At 61.0% G+C, this 27611-nt stretch overlaps 2 protein-coding genes and 1 long non-coding RNA gene across 4 annotated transcripts; 2 read left to right on the top strand and 1 right to left on the bottom strand.

The window, feature by feature from the left end:
- Positions 1-8111: 8111 nt before the first annotated feature.
- Positions 8112-9632, top strand: LOC127465864 (uncharacterized). Its single transcript, XM_051776404.1, has 7 exons — positions 8112-8243; positions 8412-8688; positions 8814-8908; positions 9055-9148; positions 9191-9240; positions 9356-9485; positions 9622-9632. Exons 1-7 carry the CDS (start codon positions 8193-8195, stop codon positions 9630-9632), a joined length of 708 nt encoding a protein of 235 aa, XP_051632364.1. The 5' UTR covers positions 8112-8192.
- Positions 9332-21649, bottom strand: LOC127465861 (rho GTPase-activating protein 35). Of its 2 annotated transcripts, none has more exons than XM_051776401.1 (6): positions 17592-21648; positions 15945-16089; positions 14283-14360; positions 12452-12583; positions 11278-11383; positions 9332-10004 (listed from the first exon to the last, which is right to left on the bottom strand). In XM_051776401.1, exons 1-6 carry the CDS (start codon positions 21291-21293, stop codon positions 9671-9673), a joined length of 4497 nt encoding a protein of 1498 aa, XP_051632361.1. In that variant the 5' UTR covers positions 21294-21648; the 3' UTR covers positions 9332-9670. The 2 variants fall into 2 exon arrangements, with proteins under 2 accessions (XP_051632361.1, XP_051632363.1); XM_051776403.1 differs by having other exon boundaries at positions 9860-10004; positions 11282-11383; positions 17592-21649.
- Positions 13258-14011, top strand: LOC127465863 (uncharacterized). The gene is made up of 3 exons (XR_007902428.1): positions 13258-13288; positions 13414-13475; positions 13932-14011. It is a non-coding gene; the product is annotated as an uncharacterized LOC127465863 (long non-coding RNA).
- Positions 21650-27611: the final 5962 nt, after the last annotated feature.

The raw sequence follows: 27611 nt of genomic DNA, 5'->3' as shown, positions 1-27611 counted from the left end.
CCTGGCGCTCCGGCCAATCAGCGCGCGGCATCCGCGGGGCGGGGCGGGGCGGCGCCGGCGGGCCAATGGGAGCGCGAGGGGGGGGCGGGGGGGGCTCTACCGCGGGGGGGGCGTGGTTTCAGCCGCGGACGGGGCGTGGCCACCCGCAATTCCTCATTGGGGCGGAGCACAAAGGGGGCGTGGCCTCATGAAGGGGGCGTGGCCACCGCAATTCCTCACCGGGCCGGATCACAAAGGGGGCGTGGCCCCACGAGGGGGCGTGGTCACCCGCAATTCCTCGCCGGGCCGGATCATAAAGGGGGCGTGGGCCCCACGAAGGGGGCGTGGTCACCCGCAATTCCTCAGTGGGGCGGAGCAAAAAAAGGGGGCGGTGGCCACCCGCAATTCTTCAACGGGTGCGGAGCAAAAAGGGGGCGTGGCCACCCTCAATTCCCCAACGGGCGGAGCACAAGGGGGGCGTGGCCACCCGCAGCGCCTCAATGGGCGGTGCGCCGAGGGGAGGGGCGTGTCCCTCCTTAAAAGGGGGGCGTGGTTTCCGCGGCAAAGGGGGCGTGGCCGGGCCGCCATGCTCCGCTGGGGCCGCGCGGTGGTTGCGGCGCTCCGGGGGTCGCGGGGGGGGGGGTCGGGGGTCCCCCGGGGGGGGGTCCCGGCTGAGCCTGGGGCCGGTCCCCGCCGCCCCCCCCGCCCGCCCCGTCCGAGCTGGAGCGGGCGGGACGCGGTTCTGCTGCGGAAAGCGCTGGAGGGAGGTGAGGGACGGGGGCGGGGGGAGGCAAAGAGGGGCCGGGGGGGGGCACCGGGACCACCCCCTGACCGCCCCCCGACCCCTCGCAGCGTTCCTGGCCTGGTTCCGCAACGGGCTCTTGGCCACGGGGCATCGGCGTCATCGCCTTCGTGCAGAGCGACAGCGGCAGGGACGCGGCCTACGGTGGGTGAGGGGACACCCCCGGGGACACCCACTCGGGACAGCCACCCACCCATGGGGACACCCACCCCCATTGGGGACACCCGCTCGGGACACCCACTCGGGACACACACCCACCCATGGGGACACCCACCCCCCTCTTAGGGAGACCCACCCTCCAGCAGGGACACCCACACCACCGTGGGAACACCCACTCGGGACACCCACCCACCCCTGGGGACACCCACCCCCGTTGGGACACCCCCGGGGACACCCACTCGGGACACCCACCTACCCCTGGGGACACCCACTCGGGACACCCACCCACCCCTGGGGACACCCACCCCCGTTGGGGACACCCCCCGGGGACACCCACTCGGGACACCCACCTACCCCTGGGGACACCCACTCGGGACACCCCACCCACCCATGGGGACACCCCTGGGGGCACCCATGGGGACAACCCACCCACACCCTGGGGACACCCACCCCCATTGGGGACACCCACTCCTGGGGGCACCCACTCGGGACACCCACCTACCCCTGGGGACACCCAGCCCCTTGGGGACAACCCCTGGGGACACCCACCCACCCCGGGGACACCCACCTACCCCTGGGGGACACCCACCTACCCCTGGGGACACCCAGCCCCTTGGGGACACCCCCTGGGGGCACCCACCCACCCCGGGGACACCCACCCCCCCTTTGGGGACACCCACCTACCCCTGGGGACACCCACCCACCCTTGGCGACACCCACCCCCCCCCTTGGGGTCACCCCTGGGGACACCCACCCCCCCTTGGGGACACCCACCCCCCCTGGGGTCACCCATGGGGTCACCCACCCTCCCCTTGGGGTCCACCCATGGGGACACCCACCTACCCCCTGGGGTCACCCACCCCCCCTTGGGGACACCCCCTCAGGACACCCACCCTCCCTTTTTGTGGTCCCCCACCCCGTTGGGGACACCCCTGGGGTGTCCTCCCCCCCCCCCAATTCCAGGCTGTCCCTCCCATTCCCGGGTTATTCCCATTCCCACGTTATTCCCATGTTATTCCCACCTCCCTCACGATCCCTTTTCCCCTCATTCCAGGTTTTTTCCTGCTGGGGGGGCTGTGCGTGTCCCACGGGGGGGGTCTCCTACGTGCTGAGCTTGACTTCAGTTTAGTTTTGGGCTCTTTCCCCCCTCCCTCCCCCCCTAATTCCAGGCTGTCCCTCCCCATTCCCACGTTATTCCCCATGTTATTCCCACCTCCCTCACGATCCCTTTTCCCCCGTCCCAGGTTTTTTCCTGCTGGGGGGGGCTGTGCGTGTCCCACGGGGGGGTTCCTACGTGCTGAGCTTGACTTTAATTTAGTTTTGGGCTCTTTCCCCCCTCCCTCCCCCCCCTAATTCCAGGCTGTCCCCTCCCCATTTCCCACGTTATTCCCATTCCCACGTTATTTATTCCCATTCCCCACGTTATTCCCGCCTCCCTCACGCTCCGTTCTCCCCCCCGCCCCAGGTTTTTTTCCTGCTGGGGGGGGCTGTGCGTGTCGCACGGGGGGGTCTCCTACGTGCTCAGCCTGGCCCTGCTGCGCCGCCCCACCCTCCTGACCGTCCCCGCCGCCGCCGCCTCGGCCGCGCTCCCGGGGCTGCTCCTCCTGCTCTGGGCGGCCTCGCTGTCCCTCTACGTGGGGCGGCTCGAGGTCGAGATCGTCCCCGAGGAGCCCCCCGAGAAGTGACACGGGGGGCGCGACCCCCCCCCGGGGCGTGGGGGGGGGTGGTGGGGGGAGGGAAGGGGGGGAAAGGCGGGGTTGGAGGGGGGGTGGATGCACCCCAAGGGGGTTGGAGCTACCCTGGGGGGGTGTAAGCCCACCCTAAGGGGGGATTGAACCCACCCCAGGGGGATTAAAACCCACCCCGGGGGGGGGTTGGACCGTCCTCCAAGGGGATTGAACCTGTCCTGGGGGGACTAAACTCACCCTGAGGGGGATTAAACCCACCCTGGGGGGAATTGGACCCTCCCCAAAGGTGTTTAAACCCACCCCAAGAGGAATTAAACCCCACCCGGGGGGAGAGTTAAACCCACGCTGAGGGGGTTGGACCCTCCCCAAGGGGACTAAACCCACCCTGGGATGAATTAAAGCCACCCCAAGGAGGATTAAACCCACCCTGGGGGGGGACTAAACCCACCCTGAGGGGAGAGTTAAACCCACCCTGGGGGGGGTTGGACCCTCCCCGAGGGGATTGAACCCACCCTGAGGGGGACTAAACCCACCCTGGGATGAATTAAAGCCACACCCCAAGGAGGATTAAACCGACCCTGGAGGGGACTAAACCTACTCCAAGGGGACTAAACCCACCCTGGGGAGAATTAAACCCACCCTAAGAGGACTAAACCCACCCCAAGGGAACTAAACCCCACTCCAAGGGGACTAAACCCATCCTAAGGAGAATTAAAACCCACCCCAAAAGGAATTAAAACCCACCCCAAGGGGACTAAACCCACCCTGGAGGAGACTAAACCCCCCCTGGGAGATGAATTAAAGCCACCCCAAAAGGAATTAAAGCCACCCCAAGGGGACTAAACCCACCCTGGGGGGAATTAAACCCACCCTGGAGGGGTCTAAACCCGCCCCAAGGAGAATTAAACCCACCCTGGGGGAGAGACTAAACCCCCCTGGGATGAATCAAAGTCACCCCAAAAGGAATTAAAACCCACCTGAAGCGGACTAAACCCACCCCTGGAGGGGTCTAAACCCCCCCCTAAGGGGAATTAATCCCACCCTGGGGGCACTAAACCCCCTCCCACAAAGATTAAATCCCCCCCCTCGAGGGATTAAACCCCCCCCCCAGGGGAGGATTAAAAACCCTGCCCTGGGAAAATAAAACAAAATAAACCCCTCCCCCGGGAGGACACAAACCCCCTCCTTTGGGATCCAAAACACCCCCAGGGGCTTGGAGAAAATCCCGATTTTAGCCCCCCCCCCGGGGTTGGAATTGCCTTTTTTCCCCCCTCAAATCTCCCGATTTTGGCTCCTTTTATTTATTCCCTCGTCCTGCTGGGATAAAAAAAAATTAAAAAGGGGGTTTTGGGCAAAACTCGGCCCCGTTCAGGGAGTTTGACTCAAAAAACAAACCCATTTTTGGGGCTCCTGAGCTGGGAAAAGGGGGCAGGGGTGTTTTTTTTTAGGCCTCGGGAGGTCCCGGGGAAAAGGGCTGGGAAGGGAATAAAAAAGGTGCAAAAAGCTCCAGTTTGTCCCCAGTTCATTTGCAGGAAAGAGGGAAAACCCCCCTCCCACCCCAAAAAAAAAATTAAAATCCCAGTTTGCAGCGGATTTGCCCAAATTCCCAGGGATTGACCCCCAAAACTGAGCAGCCCCAGTTGGCTGCTCCCAGTTTGCAGGGCCCAGTTCCCAGTTAAATCCCAGCTGGCAAAGCCCAGTTCCCAGTTGGCTCCCAGTGCCAAGTTCCCAGTTCCCTGAGGCCAGTGCCCAGTCCTGCCTCCCCAGTGCCCAGTTCCCACTTGGCTCCCAGTTTCCAGTGCCCAGTTAAATCCCAGTTTCCAGTGCCCAGTTCCCACTTGGCTCCCAGTTTCCTCCCAGTTTCCAGTTCCCAGTTCCCACTTGGCTCCCAGTTCCCAGTGCCCAGTTAAATCCCAGTTGGCAAATCCCAGTCCTGGCTCGCCAGTTCCCACTTTTGCCCCGGTTTCCATTGCCCAATTCCCAGGTTCCAGTGCTCAATTCCCACTTTCCTCCCCATTTCCAGTGCCCAATTCCCAGTTTCCAGTGCCCAATTCCCAGTTTCCTCCCAGTTTCCATTGCCCAATTCCCAGTTCCCACCTCCCAGTTTGCCCCACTGTGCTCCCACTTTCCAGTGCCCAGTTCCCACTTTCCTCCCCATTTCCAGTGCCCAATTCCCAGTTTCCAATTCCCACTTTCCTCCCCGTTTCCAGTGCCCAATTCCCACTTTCCTCCCACTTTCCAGTTCCCAATTCCCACTTTCCTCCCCATTTCCAGTGCCCAGTTCCCATTTTTCGCCCAGTTCCCATTTTTCGCCCAGTTCCCAGTGCCCAATTCCCAGTTTGCCCCCAGTTCCCAGTGCCCAATTCCAGTTTCCAGTGCCCAATTCCCAGTTTTTCTCCCAGTTTCCAGTGCCCAATTCCCACTTTCCAGTGCCCAGTTCCCAGTGTCCAATTCCCACTTTCCTCCCCATTTCCAGTGCCCAATTCCCCGTTTCCAGTGCCCAATTCCCAGCTCCTAGTTTGCCCCCACTTTCCAGTGCCCGATTCCCACTTTCCAGTGCCCAATTCCCACTTTCCAGTGCCCAATTCCCAGTGCCCAATTCCCACTTTCTTCCCCGTTTCCAGTGCCCAATTCCCAGTTTCCAGTGCCCAATTCCCAGTTTCCTGTGCCCAGTTCCAGTGCCCAATTCCCACTTTCTGTTTCCAGTGCCCAGTTCCCACTTCCCAGTTCCCAATTCCCAGTTCCCTCCCCGTTCCCAGTCCCCCCAGTTCCCCCCCCAATGACGACTCCGCAGCCTCCTCGTCTTTATTATTATTATTTCTCTTCTCTTCCTTCCTTGTTCTCCGCTGGGCTCGGGATCCTCCGGGATCCTCCGGGATCCATCGGGATCCATCGGGATCAGGGCCCCCCCCGGCCCTGCTTTGGGGGGGTTTCATGCACTAAAATCGGCCCCAAAAATCCCACAAAAGCGGGAAAAAAACCGTCCTTGAAAGAAGCAGAAAAGGCAACCAAAGTCTCTCCATCTCCAGCGCTGGGAGGGGGGGGGGGGGGCCCGGCCCTAAAAACCCCCCCCGGGAGCCCCCAAATCCCGGGATTTCGTGGCGGAATCGCTTCCAGAAGGAATTTTTTGTGTCCTGTTTTAGGGGAAAAAGGGTCTGGAAAAGGGAAGGGATGGGGGTGGAAATTGTGGGGTTTTTTTTTTAATTATTTAAACAATAACTTAAAAAAAAAAAAGGCTTTTTTTTCTTTTTTTAAATCCTATTTTTTTTTTTCCCGTGTCCGACTTTTTTTGTGTTTCTTTTTTTTTTTCCTAAAGTTATCCCAAAAAAAAAAAAAAAAACCAAAACGACAAAAAAACGACCAAAAAAAAAAAAAAGGGGGGGGGGGAGGGAAAGAAGGGGGGAAAAAAAAACCTAAATGGGAAAAAACAAAACAAAACAAAACAAAACAGGGAAAAGGAGGGAGAGGAGGAAGGGGGGGAAAAAAATCCCCAAATTCGGGAGTTGTGGCCCAAAACCGGAATGTGGCAGGAAAGGGGAGTTGGGGGAGGAGGGGAAATGGTTCCAAATTTAGTGTTTTTGCCCCGTTTTTTTGGGGGGAAAAAAGCAGCGATGCCTCCGAGCCCAGTTTGGCCCGATTTTGCCTTTTTTTTTTTTAATTTTTCACCCCCCCAGCACCAAAAAAAAAAACCCCAAACCCACCCAAAAGGCTCCAAAACCCCTTTTTTTTTTTTCATGGGAAAAATAAATCTCCCCAGGGTTGAAAAGTGGGGTTTTTTTTAGTGTTTTTTTCCCCCAACTTTAATGTGATTTTTTTTGTATTTTAGGGGTTTTTTTTGGGGGGGGGGGGTTGGTTTTATTAAAATCCCCCAAACCCGGTGGAAAAATCGGGATTTGGGGCCCCCAAGGCCGGAGAAACTGGGGGAAAAAAGCCCTTTTTGGGGTTTTTTTTGGGTTTTTTTGGGGGGTTTCTGGGGGAGGAGGGGGGGGGCGGTGGTTTTTGGGGGGGTTTGAGCTGTTTTTGTCACTGGGGGGGGGGGAATTGGGGGCGTCTTAAAGTGCGAAGAGACCCAGGAGGGGGGTGGGAACCTCCCAGTGGTACCATAAAATCCAGTTTAAAACCAGTCCGGTACTGGGAGGGGAGGGGGAGGGGAGGGGGGGTGATGGGGGGGGAGGGTCCGGGCCCCCCCCCCCTTTTTTCCTGGAGGATCCAGGTGTTTCCTGGGGGGGGATCCGGGTGTTTCCTGGGGGATTTGGGTGTCTGAGCCCCCCCCCCCGCCCCAAAATTCCCCACCCCCCATCCCCACCCCCCCAATCAGCACCAGTTTTCCATGAGAACCCCCCCAAATCCAGCCCAAAGCGGGGGGTGGGGGGCACCCAACCCCCCCCCTCCCTAAGTGCTCCAGGCCAAAATCCCGGGAGAGGGGTGGGAAGGAAGGGGGGAGGGTCCCAAAGGCGACACCAGCGTGTCCCCCCCCCCTTCCCAAAAAATAACGGGAGGGGGGAGGGCAGGGAGGTCCCAGGATCCATCCCGGGGGGGGGGGGGGGTTGGGATGAGCTGGGGGGCGTCTCCGAGGAGTTTGGGATGGGCTGGAGGAGCCTCAGGATGGCCTGGATGAGGGTTGGGATGTCCTGGAGGAGCGCTGGGATGTCCTGGATGAACGTTGGGATGGTGGGATGAGCCTCAGGATGGCCTGGATGAGCTTTGGGATCTCCTGGAGGAGCCTCAGGATGTCCTGGATGAGTGTTGGGATCTCCTGGATGAACGTTGGGATGGTGGGATGAGCCTCAGGATGTCCTGGATGAGTGTTGGGATCTCCTGGAGGAGCCTCAGGATGTCCTGGAGGAGCCTCGGGCTGGTGGGATGAGCCTCAGGATGTCCTGGATGAATGTTGGGATCTCCTGGAGGAGCGTTGGGATCTCCTGGATGAGCATTGGGATGGTGGGATGAGCCTCAGGATGTCCTGGAGGAGCGTTGGGATGGTGGGATGAGCCTCAGGATGTCCTGGAGGAGCGTTGGGATGGTGGGATGAGCCTCAGGATGTCCTGGAGGAGCGTTGGGATCTCCTGGAGGAGCGTTGGGATCTCCTGGAGGAGCGTTGGGACCTCCTGGAGGAGCGCTGGAATCTCCTGGATGAGCCTCAGGATGTCCTGGATGAGCGCTGGGATGTCCTGGAGGAGCCTTGGGCTGGTGGGATGAGCCTCAGGATGTCCTGGATGAATGTTGGGATGTCCTGGATGAGTGTTGGGATCTCCTGGAGGAGCGTTGGGATGGTGGGATGAGCCTCAGGATGTCCTGGATGAGTGCTGGGATCTCCTGGATGACCCTCAGGATCTCCTGGAGGAGCGCTGGAATCTCCTGAATGAGCCCTGGGATCTCCTGGGATGAGTGTTGGGATCTCCTGGGATGAGCGTTGGGATGTCCTGGGATGAGCGTTGGGATCTCCTGGATGAGCCCCCGGCCTCGCTGGGCCAGACCAGACGAGCCCTGGGCTACCACGGACCACCCTGGATCAACCTGGGGCTGATGGGACGAGCTTCGGGTCAGCCTGGACGAGCCTTGGGATGTGCTGGACGAGCCTTGGGCGACTCCGGACCACGCTGGACGTGCCTCAGGTTCCCTCTGGATGAGCCTTGGACCACCCTGGACAAGCCTTGGACCACCCTGGATGAGCCTTGGGCCACCCTGGACGAGCCTTGGGCCACACTGGATCACACTGGACGTGCCTCAGGTCCCTCTGGAAGTGCCTTGGGCCACCCTGGACCACACTGGATGTGCCTCAGGTCCCTCTGGATGAGCCTTGGGCCACCCTGGCCAAGGCTTGGGCTACTCTGGACCACGCTGGATGTGCCTCAGGTCCTACTGGCCAAGCCCTGGGCCACCCTGGCCAAGGTTTGGACAACCCTGGCCAAGGCTTGGGCCACCCTGGATCACACTGGACGTGCCTCAGGTCCCTCTGGATGAGCCTTGGACCACCCTGGACGAGCCTTGGGCCACACGTGCCTCAGGTCCCTCTGGATGAGCCTTGGGCGACTCTGGACCACGCTGGACGTGCCTCAGGTCCCTCTGGAAGTGCCTTAGACCACACTGGACCACGCTGGATGTGCCTGAAGTCCCACTGGAAGCGCCTTGGACCACCCTGGCCAAGGCTTGGGCGACTCTGGATCACGCTGGACGTGCCTTAGGTCCCTCTGGAAGTGCCTTGGACCACCCTGGCCAAGGCTTGGGCCACCCTGGCCAAGGTTTGGACCACCCTGGCCACCCTGAGGATGTGCCTCAGGTCCCTCTGGACGAGCCTTGGGCCACACTGGATCGTGCTGGATGTGCCTCAGGTCCCTCTGGATGAGCCTTGGGTGACTCTGGATCATGCTGGATGTGCCACAGGTCCCTTTGGATGAGCCTTGGACCACCCTGGATGTGCCTCAGGTCCCACTGGACAAGCCTTGGATCACGCTGGACATGCCTCAGGTCCCTCTGGAGAAGCCCTGGGTGACTCTGGATCATGCTGGATGTGCCTCAGGTCCCTCTGGACGAGCCTTGGACCACCCTGGACGTGCCTCAGGTCCCTCTGGAGAAGCCTTGGGTGACTGGATCACCCTGGATGTGCCTCAGGTCCCACCAGACAAGCCTTAGACCACACTGGACCACGTTGGATGTGCCTGAAGTCCCTCTGGAAGCACCTTGGACCACCCTGGTCAAGGCTTGGGCCACCCTGGACGTGCCTCAGGTCCCTCTGGACGAGCCTTGGGCCACCCGGGTCCCACCAGCCGAGCCTCAGGTCCTACTGGCCAAACCCCAGGACCACCCCAGCCAAATCCTGGGCCCCCCCCCCTTGGCCAAACCCTGGCCCCCCCTTGGCCCGTGCCGGCCGTGCCCCCCTTCCCCCTCTCAGAGCCACCCCCACCCCTTTCCACCCCCCCCACCCGGCCACGCCCCTCCGGCCACACCCCATGGGGGGGAATCCGAGCCAAAAAGTCTTGGGGGGGCATCCAGGGGGGGGGTGAGCTCCAGTTTTTTTGGGGATCGGCGGGGGGGGGTGTGCTCAGAGCGCCGGCGGCTCCGGCGGCTGGACGGGCGACTGCGGCGACGGAGGGGGGGTCCGGGGGGGCGAGGGCGGCGCCGGGGAGGGGAAGGGGCCGGCGGAGGAGGAGGAGGAGGAGGAGGGCGAGGCCGGGGCGGCGCCGGGGGGCTCGAGGAGGGGCCGGTTGTAGAAAAAGAAGGGGCACTGCTGGATGAAGAGTTCGATGATTGTCTGGTAGGTCCTGGTGGCCGTCAGCGCGTCCATCGTGCTGAAGTCCGGCCGCATCAGCGTCGGCCAGAAGCAGATGGACAGGTTCTCGCTGGTCATCAGGTTCACCCGGTGGTTGTGGCTCACCCTGGGGGGACAGGGACATGGTGACAATGGGACAGGGACAGGGGGACAATGGGACAGGGACAGGGGGACAATGGGACAGGGGGACAATGGGACAGGGACATGGGGACAATGGGACAGGGGGACAATGGGACAGGGGGACAATGGGACAGGGACAGGGGGACAATGGGACAGGTTCTCGCTGGTCATCAGGTTCACCCGGTGGTTGTGGCTCACCCTGGGGGGACAGGGGGACAGTGAGTACAGGGGGACAATGGGACAGGGGGACAGTGGGGACAGGGGGACAATGGGACAGGGGGACAGTGGGAAAGGGGGACAATGGGACAGGGACAGGGGGACAGGGGGACAATGGGACAGGTTCTCGCTGGTCATCAGGTTCACCCGGTGGTTGTGGCTCACCCTGGGGGGACAGGGGGACATGGTGACAATGGGACAGGGACATGGTGACAATGGGACAGGGACAGGGACACAATGGGACAGGTTCTCGCTGGTGATCGGGTTCACCCGGTGGTTATGGCTCACCCTGGGGGGACAGGGGGACATGGTGACAATGGGACAGGGACAGGGGGACAATGGGACAGGGACAGGGGGACAGGGGGACAATGGGACAGGTTCTCGCTGGTCATCAGGTTCACCCGGTGGTTGTGGCTCACCCTGGGGGGACAGGGGGACAGGGGGACAGTGAGGACAGAGGGACAATGGGACATGGTGACAATGAGGACAGGGGGACAATGGGACAGGGGGACAGTGGGACAGGGGGACAATGGGACAGGGGGACAATGGGGACAGGGGGACAGTGAGGACATGAGGACAATGGGGACAGGGGGACAATGGGACAGGTTCCAGAGCCCTGCCCAGTTTTTGGGGCTCCCCAAGGTTTTGGGGTTCCCCCAGAGCCCTGCCCAGTTTTTGGGGTTCCCCAAGGTTTTGGGATCCCCCCAGAGCCCTGCCCAGTTTTTGGGGTCCCCCCCCGAGCCCCTGCCCAGTTTTTGGGGTGCCCCCAGAGCCCTGCCCAGTTTTTGGGGCTCCCCAAGGTTCTGAGGTCCCCCGAGAGCCCCTGCCCAGTTTTTGGGGTGCCCCCAGAGCCCTGCCCAGTTTTTGGGGCTCCCCAAGGTTTTGGGGTCCCTCCAGAGCTCCCGCCCAGTTTCTGGGGTCCCCCAGAGCCCTGCCCAGTTTTTGGGGCTCCCCAAGGTTATGGGGTGCCCCCAGAGCCCTGCCCAGTTTCTGGGGTGCCCCCCCGAGCCCCTGCCCGGTGTTTGGGGTGCCCCCAGACCCACTTGCTGAGGTGCCCGATGACGTATTTGAAGACCTCGTAGTTCTCGCGGGGGAACTTCCTGAGCACCTCCCTCAGCGCGTGGAGCTTCTGCTCCCGGTCGTTGATCTCTGTTGGGAGGGGGAAAAACGGGAATTTTGGGGCTCCTGGAATTGCCCCTCCCACGGAATTCCCGCTCCTGGAACTGCCCCTCCCACGGAATTGGGAAATTGGGGGGGTTTGGGGCCGAGGAACCCCCCCAAAAATCAGCCCCCGGCCCTCGGGAGCACGACCGGGGTGAGGGGAGGGGGAATCTGGGGGTGGGAATTGAGGGGGTGGGATCAGCGGTGGGAGGGGTTAAATATGCAAATGAGGGGTGTGGGGTTAATTAATGGGGTTAATTAATGGGGTCAGGGCCACAAGATCATTGATTCCTCCCAAAAGCAACCAGGACTGGGGGGGAAATCTGGGATTGGGGGGTGGGATCAGAGGTGGGAGGGGTTAAATATGCAAATGAGGGGGTAGTATTAATTAATGGGGTTAATTAATGGGGTCAGGCACCCAGATCATTAATTCCCCACAAAAATAACCTCGTGGCACAACCAGGACTGGGGGGGGGAATCTGGGATTGGGGGGTGGGAATTGAGGGGGTGGGATCAGCGGTGGGAGGGGTTAAATATGAAAATGAGGGGTGTGGGGTTAATTAAGGGGGTTAATTAAAGGGTCAGGGACACAAGATCATTGATCCCCCCAGAAAACAACCAGGACTGGGGGGAAATCTGGGATTGGGGGGTGGGATCAGAGGTGGGAGGGGTTAAATATGCAAAGGAGGTGGGAGGGGTTAATTAAGGGGGTTAATTAATGGGGTCAGAGCCCCCAGATCATTAATTCCCCACAAAAATAACCTCGTGGCACAACCAGGACTGGGGGGGGAATCTGGGATTGGGGGGTGGGAATTAAGGGGGTGGGATCAGCGGTGGGAGGGGTTAAATATGCAAATGAGGCACATAGAGTTAATTAATAGGGTTAATTAATGGGTCAGGCACCCAGATCATTGATCCCTCCCAAAAGCAACCAGGACTGGGGGGGGAAATCTGGGATTGGGGGGTGGGAATTCAGGGGGGTGGGACCGGCGGTGGGAGGGGGTTAAATATGCAAAGGAGGTGGGAGGGGCTAATTAGGGGGGCTAATTAACTCACTGTGGGCCTCCACCAGCTCCACCTGCATGGCGTAGGGCACCAGGGGCTCCGGCAGCTCCGAGAAGAAGCTTTTCATGGCCCCGGCCACGGTGTTGACGGTGAAATCCTTCTCGGCCAAGTCCAGCCCGTGGTCTGGGGGGGCACAGTTGGGGGGGTCAGAGCCCCAAAACCCACCCAGGGAGCAGTTCTGGGGGGGTCAGACCCCAAAAACATCCCCAGGGAGCAGTTTGGGGGGCTCAGACCCCAAAAACATCCCCAGGGAGCAGGTTGGGGGGGCTCAGACCCCAAAAACATCCCCAGGGAGCAGTTTGGGGGGCTCAGACCCCAAAAACATCCCCAGGGAGCAGGTTGGGGGGGCTCAGACCCCAAAAACATCCCCAGGGAGTAGTTTGGGGGGCTCAGACCCAAAAAACATCCCCAGGGAGCAGTTTGGGGGGCTCAGACCCCAAAAACATCCCCAGGGAGCAGTTTGGGGGACACAGACCCCAAAAACATCCCCAGGGAGCAGGTTGGGGGGGCTCAGACCCCAAAAACATCCCCAGGGAGCAGGTTGGGGGGGCTCAGACCCCAAAAACATCCCCAGGGAGTAGTTTGGGGGGCTCAGACCCAAAAAACATCCCCAGGGAGCTCAAGGAGCAGTTTTGGGGGGCTCAGACCCCAAAACCCACCCAGGGAGCAGTTTGGGGGGGCTCAGACCCCAAAAACATCCCCAGGGAGCTCAAGGAGCAGTTTGGGGGGCTCAGACCCCAAAAACATCCCCAGGGAGTAGTTTGGGGGGCACAGACCCTCAAATTCCCCCTGGAAGCCCGTTTTTGGGTTCCCAGACCCATTTTTGAGGTTCCCAGACCCGTTTTTGGGGTTCCCAGACCCATTTTTGAGGTTCCCAGACCCGTTTTTGGGTTCCCAGACCCATTTTTGATGTTCCCAGCCCCATTTTTGGGGTTCCCAGACCCATTTTCGAGGTTCCCAGACCCATTTCGGGGTTCCCAGACCCATTTTTGGGGTTCCCAGACCCATTTTTGGGGTTCCCAGACCCATTTCGGGGTTCCCAGACCCATTTTTGGGGTTCCCAGACCCATTTCCAGGGTTCCCAGACCCATTTCGGGGTTCCCAGGCCCATTTTTAGGGTTCCCAGATGCATTTTTGGGGTTCCCAGACCCGTTTTTGGGGTTCCCAGACCCATTCTGGGGTTCCCAGGCCCGTTTTCAGGGTTCCCAGACCCATTTTTGAGGTTCCCAGACCCATTATTGGGGTTCCCAGACCCATTTCGGGGTTCCCAGACCCATTTTCGAGGTTCCCAGACTCATTTTCAGGGTGCCCAGACCCATTTTCAGGGTTCCCAGGCCCATTTTCAAGGTGCCCAGACCCATTTTTAGGGTTCCTAGATGCATTTCCGGGGTTCCCAGACCCATTTACGGGGTTCCCAGACCCATTTTGGGGTTCCCAGACCCATTTCGGGGTTCCCAGACCTGTTTTTGAGGTTCCCAAACCCATTTTTGGGGTTCCCAGACCCATTTTGGGGTTCCCAGACCCATTTTCAGGGTGCCCCGGCCCATTTTTGGGGTGCCTAGACCCGTTTTTGGGGTTCCCAGACCCATTTTCAAGGTTCCCAGACCCATTTTTGAGGTTCCCAGACCCGTTTTCGGGGTTCCCAGACCCATTTTTGGGATGCCCAGACCCATTTTCGAGGTTCCCAGACCCATTTTGGGGTTCCCAGACCCATTTTTGGGGTTCCCAGACCCATTTTCGGGGTTCCCAGACCCGTTTTCGGGGTTCCCAGGCCCGTTTTCGGGGTTCCCAGGCCCGTTTTTGGGGTGCCTGTGGGTGTTACCCTGGTCAAACTGTCGCTGCAGACTCTCCATCTCCGACTTGTTCCCGCTGACCCGGTAAATCCCTTCCGTGCTCAGCCCTGCGGGAACAGCACAAACCTCATTCCCAGCTCCCCAAAATCCAGGATTTATCCCTGCCCTGCTCATCCCAAAGCTCAGGTTTCACTTTAGGTTGGGTTTTTGGGGGGGTTTTAGGGGCAGAAAACCCGGAGGAAGGAGAAGGAGAAGGAGCTGCTCCTTTCCCTCCTTTCCTTGGGCTGCCCCTTCCAGGGGAAAATTCCAGAGGAGGGGAAAAAAAAACCCTGGAGCTCGTTCTGGGGTTAATTTGGGCTGTCCCGGGGGAGAACTCGGCACTAAAAACCCCTGGGAGGGGAAGGGGGACCCCAAAAAAGGCCCCACCCCGAGGGGCTGGGGTGGGAACAGCAAAGCCTGAGGGTGGTGGTTCTCCAGGGGATAACAAAGTTCCTTCTCCAGGGGAATGATGAAGGATCCAGGGAATGATGAAGGATCCAGGGAAGAATGAAGGATCCAGGGAAGAGTTTGATGCTTCCCAAAAAACCTGTGGAGCCCAAAAAAGGTCCCACCCACAGGATCAGCCCTGAAGGGTCTGGGAGGGGACCCAAAAGCCCGAGGGTGGTGGTTCTCCAGGAATAACAAAGTTCCTTCTCCCAGGGAATAATGAAGGATCCAGGGAATGATGAAGGATCCAGGGAATGATGAAGGATCCAGGGAATGATGAAGGATCCAGGGAAGAGTTTGATGCTTCCCAAAAAACCTGAGGAGCCCCAAAAAGGTCCCACCAACAGGATCAGCCCTGAAGGGTCTGGGATGGGACCTGAAGGCCCAAGGCTGGTGGTTCTACAGGAATAACAAAGTTCCTTCTCCTCCCGGGGAATGAAGAAGGATCCAGGGAATAATGAGGGATCCAGGGAAGAGTTTGATGCTTCCCAAAAAAACCTGAGGAGGGTCTGGGATGGGACCAGCAAAGCCTGAGGTTGGTGGTTTTCCAGGGAATAACAAAGTTCCTTCTCCTCCCGGGGAATGATGAAGGATCCAGGGAATGATGAAGGATCCAGGGAATAATGAAGGATCCTGGGAAGAGTTTGATGCTTCCCAAAAACCTGGGGAGCCCCAAAGAAGGTCCCACCCACAGGATCAGCCCTGAAGGGTCTGGGAGGGGACCCAAAAACCCGAGGGTGGTGTTTCTCCAGCAGGTTCCTTCTCCCAGGGGCCACCAAATCCTCCTCCTCCTGGGGGACACCGGGACGAGCCCGGCTCTTCCCAAGGATCCTGGGAAGAGTTTGATGCTTCCCAAAAATCTGTGGAGCCCCAGAAAAGGTCCCACCCACAGGATCAGCCCTGAAGGGTCTGAGAGGGGACCCAAAAACCCGAAGTTGGTGGTTCTCCAGGGGACAACAAAGGCTCCTTCTCCAGGGGAATAATGAAGGATCCAGGGAAGAGTTTGATGCTTCCCAAAAAAACCTGAGGAGCCCCAAAAAAGGTCCCACCCACAGGATCAGCCCTGAAGGGTCTGGGAGGGGACCTGAAGGCCCAAGGCTGGTGGTTCTCCAGGAATAACAAAGCTCCTCCTCCCGGGGGACGCCGAGGGGGGCCGGGACGGCCCCGGCCCTTCCCCAAAACGCCCTGGGACGGGGTTTCCTCACCCGTGGCCTCGATGTACTCGATGCAGCGCTCGATGAAGACGGGGATGGGCCGCTCGGGGGACACGACGCTGGCCAGGGGCACCCCGAAGTAGCTGCTCTCCCACGTGCTCTTGGTGACCGAGGGCCGCGCCTTGGGCTTTGGTTTCTGTGGGGATTTGGGAGGAGTTCTTGACTGGTTTGTCCTGGGGTTGGGATTTTTGGGGGCTCTTCTGGATTTCGGGGGGGGTTTTTGGGTGTTTTTAATGATTTCTGTGGCTTGGGGAGGCCACCAGTGAGCAACTGGTGTCACCATCAGTGACCAACTGGTGTCACCTTCCCCACCAGTGACCCCTGGGGGACACCACCAGTGACCAACTGGTGTCACCTTCCTCACCAGTGACCAACTGGTGTCACCACCAGTGACCAACTGGTGTCACCTTCCTCACCAGTGACCAACTGGTGTCACCATCAGTGACCAACTGGTGTCACCTTCCTCACCAGTGACCAACTGGTGCCACCACCAGTGACCAACTGGTGTCACCACCACTGACCCCTGGGGGACATCACCAGTGACCAACTGGTGTCACCACCAGTGACCAACCAGTGCCACCACCCCCACCAGTGACCCCTGGGGGACACCACCAGTGACCAACTGGTGTCACCCTGCCCACCAGTGACCAACTGGTGCCACCATCCACACCACTGACCCCTTGGAGACACCACCAGTGACCAACTGGTGCCACCACCCCCACCACTGACCCCTGGGGGACACCACCAGTGACCAACTGGTGTCACCACCACTGACCCCTGGGGGACATCACCAGTGACCAACTGGTGCCAGCACCCACACCAGTGACCCCTTGGACGGACCATTCCCTCCAGAGTTGGGCTCCACGACCCTCTTGGGTCCCTCCCAACTCAGAACATTCCCTGATCCAACCAGGAGTGACCCCAAAACAACTCCTCTACCACCCCCAAACCCCCTTATCCAGGACAGACCTTGGTGGTCCTCCTGAGGCTGCGCAGGATGTCCAACCTCCCGGATGGACCATTCCCTCCAGAGTTGGGCTCCGTGACCTTGTGGGTCCCTCCCAACCCAGAACATTCCCTGATCCAACCAGGAGTGATTTCCACCACCCCCAAACCCCCCCTTAGCCAGGACACACCTTGGTGGTCCTCCTGAGGCTGCGCAGGACGTTCAACCTCTTGGATGGACCATTCCCTCCAGAGCTGGGCTCCATGATTCTCATGGATCCCTCCCAACTCAGAACATCCCCTGACCCAAAACCAACTTCTCCAGGACCCCCAAACCCCACCCCACCACCCCCAGACCCCCCCTTAGCCAGGACACACCTTGGTGGTCCTCCTGAGGCTGCGCAGGATGTTCAACCTCTTGGATGGACCATTCCCTCCAGAGCTGGGCTCCATGATTTTCATGGATCCCTCCCAACTCAGAACATCCCCTGACCCAAAACCAACTTCTCCAGGACCCCAATCTCCACCCCACCACCCCCAAACACCCCTCAGCCAGGACAGACCTTGGTGGTCCTCCTGAGGCTGCGCAGGACGTTCAACCTCCTGGATGGAACATTCCCTGATCCAAACCCAACTTCTCCAGGACCCCAATCTCCACCCCACCACCCCACCACCCCCTTATCCAGGACAGACCTTGGTGGTCCTCCTGAGGCTGCGCAGGATGTTCCTCCTGCGCGGGTCCTCCCCGTCGGCCGCCTCGTAGGGGATGACGGCGTTGTCGCCCTTGTAGCAGCCCTGGGAGCTCTGCTCCTCCTCCTTCTTGCGGATGATGGGCCCCAGCTCGTCGTCGCTGCCCAGGCTGAGGCTGGGCCGGTAGCCGGCGAAGCGGCCGAGCCGCGGGCAGCGCGCCCGGTACAGGGCGGGCTTGGCGGCCGCCGGGGCCTTGCGGCCGCGCTCCAGGGAGCTCGTGTCCATCTCGCTGTCCGAGCCGTTGCCGCTGCCGTTGGACTGCGCCTTGTTGATGTTGCGGATGGTGATGATCTTGCCCTGGGTGCTGTCGTGGGGCACCGAGTAGATGTTCTCCTCCTCGCTGCGCGGCTTCACCACGGCGTCCATGGGCTCGGCGTAGTCCGAGGGGTCGAAGCAGTCGGCGGGCAGCCAGCCCGAGGAGGACACCGACCTCCTCTGCCCGTCCCGGTGGCCCTGCTCCAGGTAGGAGAGGTCGCCCTTGATGTCGAAGTGCACGGGGGGCTTGGGCTTCACCGGGGGAGGTACTTTGTTGTTCAGCTTGCTCTCGAAAGTGCTCACGACGGAGATGAAGGACAGCCCGTCGTTGCCCTCCAGCTCCATGGAGAGCTTCGAGTGGTCCTTGGGCAGGGCGGGCACGGCGGGCTCCTCCCGGAAGGGGCTGTAGCCGGGGGGCTCCGCGTCCTCCTCCGAGTCCTGCAGGTTGGAGTTGCAGAGGGGGGAGCCGGCGCGGGGCGAGTTGAACACCTCCTCGGTGGTGCTGCACGCCTCGGCCGCGTTGTCGTACATGTGGGCGGCCTCCACGATGTTCTTCTTCTCCACCACGTCCTTGAAGAAGGGCTGGAAGAGCTCCAGCTTGTGCTGGGCGGGCTGGCCGCAGGCCACGGCGGCGAAGCGCCCGTCGATCTCCTGGGCGATCTCCTCGCCCTCCGCCAGCTGCTCGCGGCTCACGTCGTTGTCCAGGATGTCGGCGGAGCCGTCGGTGAGCGCCACGAGCTGCACGGGCACGATGTCCTGCACCTCGCAGAGGAAGGCCCGCAGCACGGCCAGCGACGCCCGGCGCCGCGCCGAGTAGAAGAGGATGTAGCCGTGCACCAGGCGGCTCTTGCGCACGCCGAAGGACGCGTGGTAGGACAGCAGCGACAGCTCCGTGCGCCGCTTGTGGGGCCCCACGGGCAGCTCCAGCAGCACCGAGGAGCCGCCGCTGCCCGGGGCCGGCCGGCAGGCCTGGGCCTGCAGCAGGGGCGGCAGCACGTCGTCGGCGCCGAAGGGGTCCCCGCACATGAGGCACATGACGATGCGCAGGTCCACGTCCGCCAGCTCCTTGAGGCCCGGCGTGGAGCCGACGAGGTTGAGGTTGCGCTTGGAGTCCAGCAGGCCCTTGAGCACCTGGCTGATCTGCTTCTCGTTGATGTTGCGGCCGTAGCCGATGCCGGCCGAGGCCGGGTCCAGGAAGACGCACTGCAGCTTGCTGGCGATCTGCTGGCCCTGCTGGACCAGGCTGTGCAGGGTCTCCCCGCTGGCGTCGCCCCTCTTGTTGACCAGGACCAGCGTCAGGGGCAGGTGCACCAGGTGGTTCTCCCGGCGGCCCAGGGTGGACTCGCGGCTCTTCTCGATGCTCTCCACCACGTAGGACAGCGACTCCTTGGAGTTGTAGAGGCACAGGCAGCCGTGGGGCTGGAAGGTGGGCGTCTGGAAGGCGTTGACGGGCAGCCGCACGTTGCCCTCGATGGGCCGCAGCGACAGCTCGTACATCTTGCCCTCGATGACGTACTTGTCGTCGTTGGTGCACAGCGCCCGGATCTCGTTGGCCAGCTCCCGCGCCAGCCCGTCCTTGCCCAGGATCACCAGGTTGATCCTGTCGATGCCGGAGTCCAGCAGCAGGTTCTTCTGGTTGCGCTCCGAGGGCCGGATGAAGCGGGAGCCCAGCAGCTGCTCCACCTTGGAGTCGGCGCAGCCGGGGCAGCTGGGGCACGTCTCCTTGGTGGGGTGGTACACGAAGTGGATGTGCTTGAGGATGAGGGCGTCGCGCTCGGCCTGCAGCTTCTGCAGGGCCTTGAAGCGCTGCTCCTCGCCCAGCACGTCCTGGATGACGCCCATCTTCTCCTTGCTGGGCTTGGCGTCGAGCTCCAGCTCGTAGAACAGCTCCGAGTACTCCAGGAGCAGCTCCTGGAACTCCTCCTTGGCCTTGTCTATGATCTGCTTCTGGTGCCTGCCGTAGATGTCCATGTACACGGACTCCTCCAGCCACATGTAGAAGTCCTCGTTCATGATGAAGCTCCGAGCCTCCTCCCAGGGCTTCCCGGGCGTGATGAAGGGCGACGTCTCCAGGTTCTCCCGGAAGGCCCTCCTCATCTCCGCCCGCTTCCGCTCGTTCCTCAGCTTCTCCAGGTGGGCCTCGTAGAGCTGCTCGGCGGGCGGCGTCTCCATCAGGTCGAAGGGGATGCGCTCGTTCTCCACGTTGTCCACGTGGCTCGTGGCGTCCCAGGGCGTCTCCTCCAGCACCACGAACCACTTGAGGAAGTCGGGCTTGGCCTCCAGCAGCTTCTCCACCTTGCCCCGGCCCAGGTGGTCGATCTCGTCCAGGTCGGGGATGAGGGCGTCGAAGGCCTGGGGCAGCAGGGCCAGGTAGGTCTTGCGCCGGCGCTCGATGTGCTCCTGCTTGAGGCGGTGCACGTGCTGCAGGAAGAGCTTCTTGGCCTTCTGCGTGCCCTCCAGGTACACGTAGTCCTGGTACTCGGGCGACGGCTGCATCTTGCGGCTCACGTTGGCCCAGGCCTCGTTGTGGCTCTTGACGATGCGGCTCACGAGCCACTCGTACTTGTCCTTGGCCGCCGCGATCTGCTGGCTCTGCTGCTTCAGCGCCTCGAAGTAGGGGATGATCTTGGCCTTGCCCCGGCTCTTGTCCACCAGCTGCACCAGGGTGCTGAAGGCCAGGTCGACGTTGACGTTGGAGCGGGCCGAGGTCTCCACCACCTGCAGGTTCTTCTTGCCCAGGGCGAAGGCGTGGGCGTCGCGGATGTAGCGCTCCACGCCCTCGTCGCACTTGGTCAGCACCACCACGACGGGCTTCTTGGTCTTGGCCAGCTGGTTGTAGAGGTTCGACACGAACTTGAGCTGGTCGTCGAAGTTCCTGTTCATGCCCCGGCTGACGTCGACGCAGAGCAGGAACCCGTCCACCAGCAGCTTCCCGTCGGGCATCTGCTTCTGCTCGAAGTCCTGCTCCAGCCCCAGCTGGTCGGTGCAGAAGTACATGAGCTTCTCCGCCGACGCCAGCTTGGTGGCCGCCGCCCTCTTGATGTAGGGCTGCAGGGCCGTGCTGCGGTGGGGCTGGAAGGTCTGGTCGTCGATGAACTCCGTCTGCTCCACCACGTGCATCTTGCAGTCCACGCACTCCTCCAGCGCCCGCACCACCTCCCCCCAGTAGAGGAAGTGGTCATTGTTGACCACCCTGCCCCCGAAGTCACTGGTGCTCAGCACCGACGTGTGGTCCAGGTGGAACTCGTCGGCGCTGGGCCGCACGAAGCGGTTGCAGAGGCAGGACTTGCCGACGCCGCACTGCCCCTTCTCCTTCTCGGTGCCGGACAGCCCCACCACGCTCACGTTGTAGGTGGGAATGCGGGCGTCCTGCTTCCTGGCCATCATCATTGTCCGCTCATCATCCTGTCCCGCTCACACGCTGCTGCTGCTGCTGCTGCTGCTGCTGCTGCTGCTGCTGCTGCTCCCAGGGGGGGGCTCAGGGCGCCGGGGCGGGGCCGCTCCTCGTGCCCATCCCGCTGCCTCAGGCCGTGCTGGTCCCCGTCGGCGGCGTCAGGTGGCCGGCGAGTCCCCCTGGGGGAGGGAGAAAAGGAGAGGTGAGAGGTGGGATCGGTGGTTTGGGGTCTGGCACCCGAATCGTGCCCGGGGGGGTTTGGTGCGTCCTGCACCGGGACGCCGGGGAGGCACCAGAGGTGGTGGAGAGGTGGCGGACACGGCCAAGGGCTCGCCGTGGTGGGCACGGTGTCACTGCACCCCCAGCCACTCACTCACGGCCTCACCACCCAACCAAGGGCTTGCCATGGTGGGCACGGCGTCACTGCACCCCCAGCCACTCACTCATGGCTTCACCACCCAACTGGGGCTCATCGTGGTGGGCACGGCTTCTCCAACACAACCAAGGGCTCATCGTGGTGGGCACGGCGTCACTGCACCCCCAACCACTCACTTACACCTTCACCACCCAACTGGGGGCTCACCATGGTGGGCACGGCTTCTCCAACACAACCAAGGGCTCACCGTGGTGGGCACGGCGTCACTGCACCCCCAACCACTCACTCACACCTTCACCACCCAACCAAGGGCTTGCCATGGTGGGACGGCTTCACTGCACCCCCAACCACTCACTCGAGGTTTCTTGGGTGAACTCTGAGGGTCCTTCCACCCCAAACCCTCCAAGATTGACTTTAGGGGGTTCTGAGGCTCCTTCCACTCCAAACCCTCCAAGATTTGGGGTCTCTGAGGCTCCTTCCACCCCAAATCTTCTGAGATTTTGGGGTCTCTGAGGGTCCTTCCACCCCAAACCCTCTGAGATTTGGGGTCTCTGAGGGTCCTTCCACCCCAAACCCTCCAAGATCTGGGGCCTCTGAGACTCCTTCCACTCCAAACCCTCTGAGATTTGGGGTCTCTGAGGGTCCTTCCACCCCAAACCCTCTGAGATTTGGGGTCTCTGAGGGTCCTTCCACCCCAAACCCTCCAAGATTTTGGGACCTCTGAGGGTCCTTCCACCCCAAACCCTCCATGATTGACTTTAGGGGGTTCTGAGGGTCCTTCCACCCCAAACCCTCTGAGATTTGGGGTCTCTGAGGGTCCTTCCACCCCAAACCCCCCGAGATTCCACGAATCCCCGAGGGAAATCAGCTGGATTTTGCTGCCAACTGAAAACTCCCCCCCTGGGCCTGCCAGGGGTCGGAAGCGGCTCCGGGGCCATCGGAACGAGCCCGAGGAACGTGGCCCTTCCGTGACAACCCCCCCTCCTCAGGCCTGGCCAGGGCAGTTCCACCAGTTCCCACGGCTCCCAAAACCCGCCCTCACCTCCGGATGATCCCGAAAAACCCCGGGTTTCACCCCTTCCCATGGGTGGGTCGCACCGGGAGCCACCGGGGCCGCTCGACCCACCCAGCCCGAGGAGAAGAGGTCGGGAAGAGTTTGGGGTGGAAAACGAGGATTTGGGGGTTCTCAGGGGCGCCCTGGGAACTCCCTGCTCCTCCGTGTTCCCTGGGAATGTCCCGGGAATCGGCCCCGGGAATGTGGGAATGTCCCTCACCTCGGGGCGGGGACCGGGGCAGCACGTGGGTGCACTGCTGCCAGGCCTTTAATTAGCCCCACTAATTACTCATCCCTCGGATCCCCGGGAGCGGTTCCTCCCCCCGGGGAGGCTGCACGGGGCCAGGATCCCGCCGGGAATGCCGCCCTTATCCCGGATCCCAGTTATTCCCTGATCCCCCAGGGGTTCCCCACCTTCCCAGGGGGGACAATCCCGAGCCCTCCCCCTGATCCTGGAGGGCTCCAGAGTGTCCTGAGGAGCCCCTGATGCTCCCACACCCCCTGCTCCAAGCGGGAATGTCACCGGGATGCAGGAATTCCCTCCCGGGGGGGGGGGGGATTTTCTCCAGGGAGCGGAAAAACCCGGAAAAGGGTCGTCGGGATCTTCCCAAAATTGAGCCTTGAACCGCCCAGATCCCAAACTTCCCACGGCAGGTGGGTCACCCTGGACAACGTGGAGCCTCCTGGGCTTTCCCTGCTCCCCAATCCAATGGGATTATCCCAATTTTCTGCAGGAAATAACCCCCCCACACACACACTGATTTGTGGAGCCACGGATTCCCGAGCCCAAAGGAGCAAAAGGGGGAGGCTGGGCTGGCACAGGGGATCCCCCTTCCCATTCCCAGGGGATTCAGGATCCGGGAATGACCCCCAGGACGCGCGGCCTGGTGGCAGCAGCGCCCGAGGGCCCGGCAAAACTTGGATGGAGTTCAGGTTTTCCCAGGTAAGGAGAAGTTCTCTTCCCTCTAAAGCGATTCCACGGCGGGATTCCGGGAGCAGAATTCCAGAGGCGGCTCCTCCGTCACCTCCACCTCGCTCGCCCCACACCCCCCCAAAAATCCCAGCCCAGCACCCCCCAAAACCGAGGGAAACCCGGGGGCAAACAACAACCACAACCCCCCCCTTGGCGAATCCCGGGAAGCAATTCCCGGCTCCTTCCCGCCGAGCAGCTCCAGGACTTCAAACCCAACCTTTAACCCCCTAAAAAAAAACCCCCCAAAACACCACTCGAGGTTTGGGATCCCCCCCTCCCCGGGCCCTGTTCCCACCAAGTGCCGGGAAAAGCCACCGGTGGGATCAGCTGGGAATGAGGGGGGGGACACACAAGGGACCCCCCCGGCGGATCCGGGAGCTCGGGAATGTCCTTTCCCGGAGCTGGAGCCCCCCCAAAGCTCACCCCGAGGATCCCTCCCCGTTCCCGTTCCCGCGGCGCTTTCGCTTTTCCCCCCGTGGCCCCCGGGGAAGAAATCCCTGAGTCAGGAGTTACTCATTGACCCCGGAGTCCAGCCCGGGATCGGGAGCACCAGGAAGGAGGGACCCGCTCCAAGAATTCCCACCCCGGGGGAGGGAGAGGGGGGGGTTGGAATTCCCTCGGGATTCGGCGGCGGAGCCAAAAAAAAACACGGGAAACAAGCAAAAAAAAAAAAACACCCCAAAAAAAGGGGGGTTTTGTTTCCGTCGCCATCAGGTGGGACCCGGAGGCGGCTCCGATCCCGCGATCCCGGGCTCGGAATTAATTAACCTGGTCAATTAAGCAGCTTCCGAAACTCTGTCAGAGCGGGGACCGAGCGGCCCTCGAGCTCCCGGGGTCAGCAGAGGGGGGAACTCCGGTCTGGGATCCCGGAATTCCAGTTTGGGATCCAGGAATCCCAGTTTGGGATCCCGGGAACTCCGGTTTGGGATCCAGGGACTCCAGTTTGGGATCCAGGGGGATCCCAAGAATTGAATTTTGGATCCAGGGACTCCGGTTTGGGATCCAGGGAATCCCAGTTTGGGATCCCGGGAACTCCAGTTTGGGATTCCAGGAATTGAATTTTGGATCCAGGAACTCCAGTCTGGGATCCAGGAACCCCAGTTTGGGATACAGGGACTCCAGTTTGAGATCCAGGGACTCCAGTTTGGGATCCCAGGAATCGAATTTTGGATCCAGGAACCCCAGTTTGGGATCCAGGGAATCCCAGTTTGGGATCCAGGGACTCCAGTTTGGGATCCAGGAACCCCAGTTTGGGATCCCAGGAATTGAATTTTGGATCCAGGAACCCCAGTTTGGGATCCAGGGAATCCCAGTTTGGGATCCAGGAACTCCTGTTTGGGATCTGGGAACCCCAGTTTGGGATCCAGGGACTCCAGTTTGGGATCCAGGAACCCCAGTTTGGGATCCAGGGACTCCAGTTTGGGATCCCAGGAATCGAATTTTGGATCCAGGAACCCCAGTTTGGGATCCAGGGAATCCCAGTTTGGGATCCAGGGACTCCAGTTTGGGATCCAGGGACTCCAGTTTGGGATCCCAGGAATCGAATTTTGGATCCAGGAACCCCAGTTTGGGATCCAGGGAATCCCAGTTTGGGATCCAGGGACTCCAGTTTGGGATCCAGGGACTCCAGTTTGGGATCCCAGGAATCGAATTTTGGATCCAGGAACCCCAGTTTGGGATCCAGGGAATCCCAGTTTGGGATCCAGGGACTCCAGTTTGGGATCCAGGGAACTCCTGAGCTGAGCCCGGAGCCGGGTTTGGAATTTTCCCTCCCCAGAGGGGAATGACCTCGGTGTCACAGCTCTCCCAGGTCCAGGGAATCCTGGGAATGCTGCTCCCTGAAATCCGGGATATCCTGGGAATGCTGCTCCCTGAAATCTGGGATATCCTGGGAATGCTGCTGTTCCCAAGCTCTGGGATATCCTGGGAATGCTGCTCCCTGAAATCAGGGATATCCTGGGAATGCTGCTCCCTGGAATCCAGGCTGTCCCAGGAATGCTGCTCCCTGGACTCTGGCCCTGCCGCCCGGGACCATCCGGGTCACCTCCCGTTTGTCCCCCCCCGGCACTGCCAGGGCTTCTGCACGGGGCTGCTCCCCACCCCTCCCTCCATCTCCCCATCGCTCCATCCATCCCTCCCTCCATCCATCCCTCCATCCATCCATCCATCCAATCCTCCATTCCTCCATCCATCCACCCCTCCATGCCTCCATCCATCCACCTCTCCATCCCTCCATCCATCTCTCCATTCCTCCATCTATCCAATCCTCCATTCCTCCATCCATCCACCCTTCCATTCCTCCATCCATCTCCACATCCCTCCATCCATCCACCCCTCCATCTCCCCATCCATCCACCCCTCCATCTCCCCATCCATCCACCCCTCCATGCCTCCATCCATCCATCTACCCATCCAATCCTCCATTCCTCCATCCATCTCCCCATCCCTCCATCCATCCATCTCCCCATCCCTCCATCCATCCATCTCTCCCTCCCTCCATCCATCCATCTCTCCATCCCTCTCTTCGTCCCTCCATCCATCCACCCAATCCTCTATTCCTCCATCCTTCCATCCCTCCATCCCTCCATCCATCCGTTCACTCCTCCATTCCCTTCTCCATCCATCCCTCCATCCCTCCCTCCCTCCATCCACCTCTCCATCCATGCATCCATCCATCCTTCCATCTCTCTAATCTTCCACACATCCATCCCTCCATCCCTCCATCCATCCCCTCATCGATTCCTCCATCCCATCATTCCTCTCACCATCGCTCCCTCCATCCATCCCTCCACCCATCCATCACCCAGGAACGGATCCAGAGCCAGGGATGGACCATCCATCCCACCAGGAACGGATCCAGAGCCAGGGATGGACCATCCATCCCACCAGGAACGGATCCAGAGCCAGGGATGGACCATCCATCCCACCAGGAACGGATCCACACTGGGATGGACCATCCATCCCACCAGGAACGGATCCACACTGGGATGGACCATCCATCCCACCAGGAACGGATCCAGAGCCAGGGATGGACCATCCATCCCACCAGGAACGGATCCAGAGCCAGGGATGGACCATCCATCCCACCCAGGAATGGATCCAGAGCCAGGGATGGACCATCCATCCCACCAGGAACGGATCCAGAGCCAAGGATGGACCATCCATCCCACCAGGAACGGATCCACACTGGGATGGACCATCCATCCCACCAGGAACGGATCCACACTGGGATGGACCATCCATCCCACCAGGAACGGATCCAGAGCCAGGGATGGACCATCCATCCCACCAGGAACGGATCCAGAGCCAGGGATGGACCATCCATCCCACCAGGAACGGATCCAGAGCCAGGGATGGACCATCCATCCCACCAGGAACGGATCCAGAGCCAGGGATGGACCATCCATCCCACCAGGAACGGATCCACACTGGGATGGACCATCCATCCCACCAGGAACGGATCCACACTGGGATGGACCATCCATCCCACCAGGAACGGATCCAGAGCCAGGGATGGACCATCCATCCCACCAGGAACGGATCCACACTGGGATGGACCATCCATCCCACCCAGGAATGGATCCACACTGGGATGGACCATCCATCCCACCAGGAACGGATCCAGAGCCAGGGATGGACCATCCATCCCACCAGGAACGGATCCACACTGGGATGGACCATCCATCCCACCAGGAACGGATCCAGAGCCAGGGATGGACCATCCATCCCACCAGGAACGGATCCAGAGCCAGGGATGGACCATCCATCCCACCAGGAACGGATCCAGAGCCAGGGATGGACCATCCATCCCACCAGGAACGGATCCACACTGGGATGGACCATCCATCCCACCAGGAACGGATCCACACTGGGATGGACCATCCATCCCACCAGGAACGGATCCAGAGCCA

This window comes from Manacus candei, unplaced genomic scaffold (assembly GCF_025592945.1).
Source record: "Manacus candei isolate 608988 ecotype Guabito, Panama unplaced genomic scaffold, ASM2559294v1 h1tg000513l, whole genome shotgun sequence".
Lineage (NCBI taxonomy): Eukaryota > Metazoa > Chordata > Aves > Passeriformes > Pipridae > Manacus > Manacus candei.
This window is presented reverse-complemented; position numbering and strand designations above follow the sequence as displayed.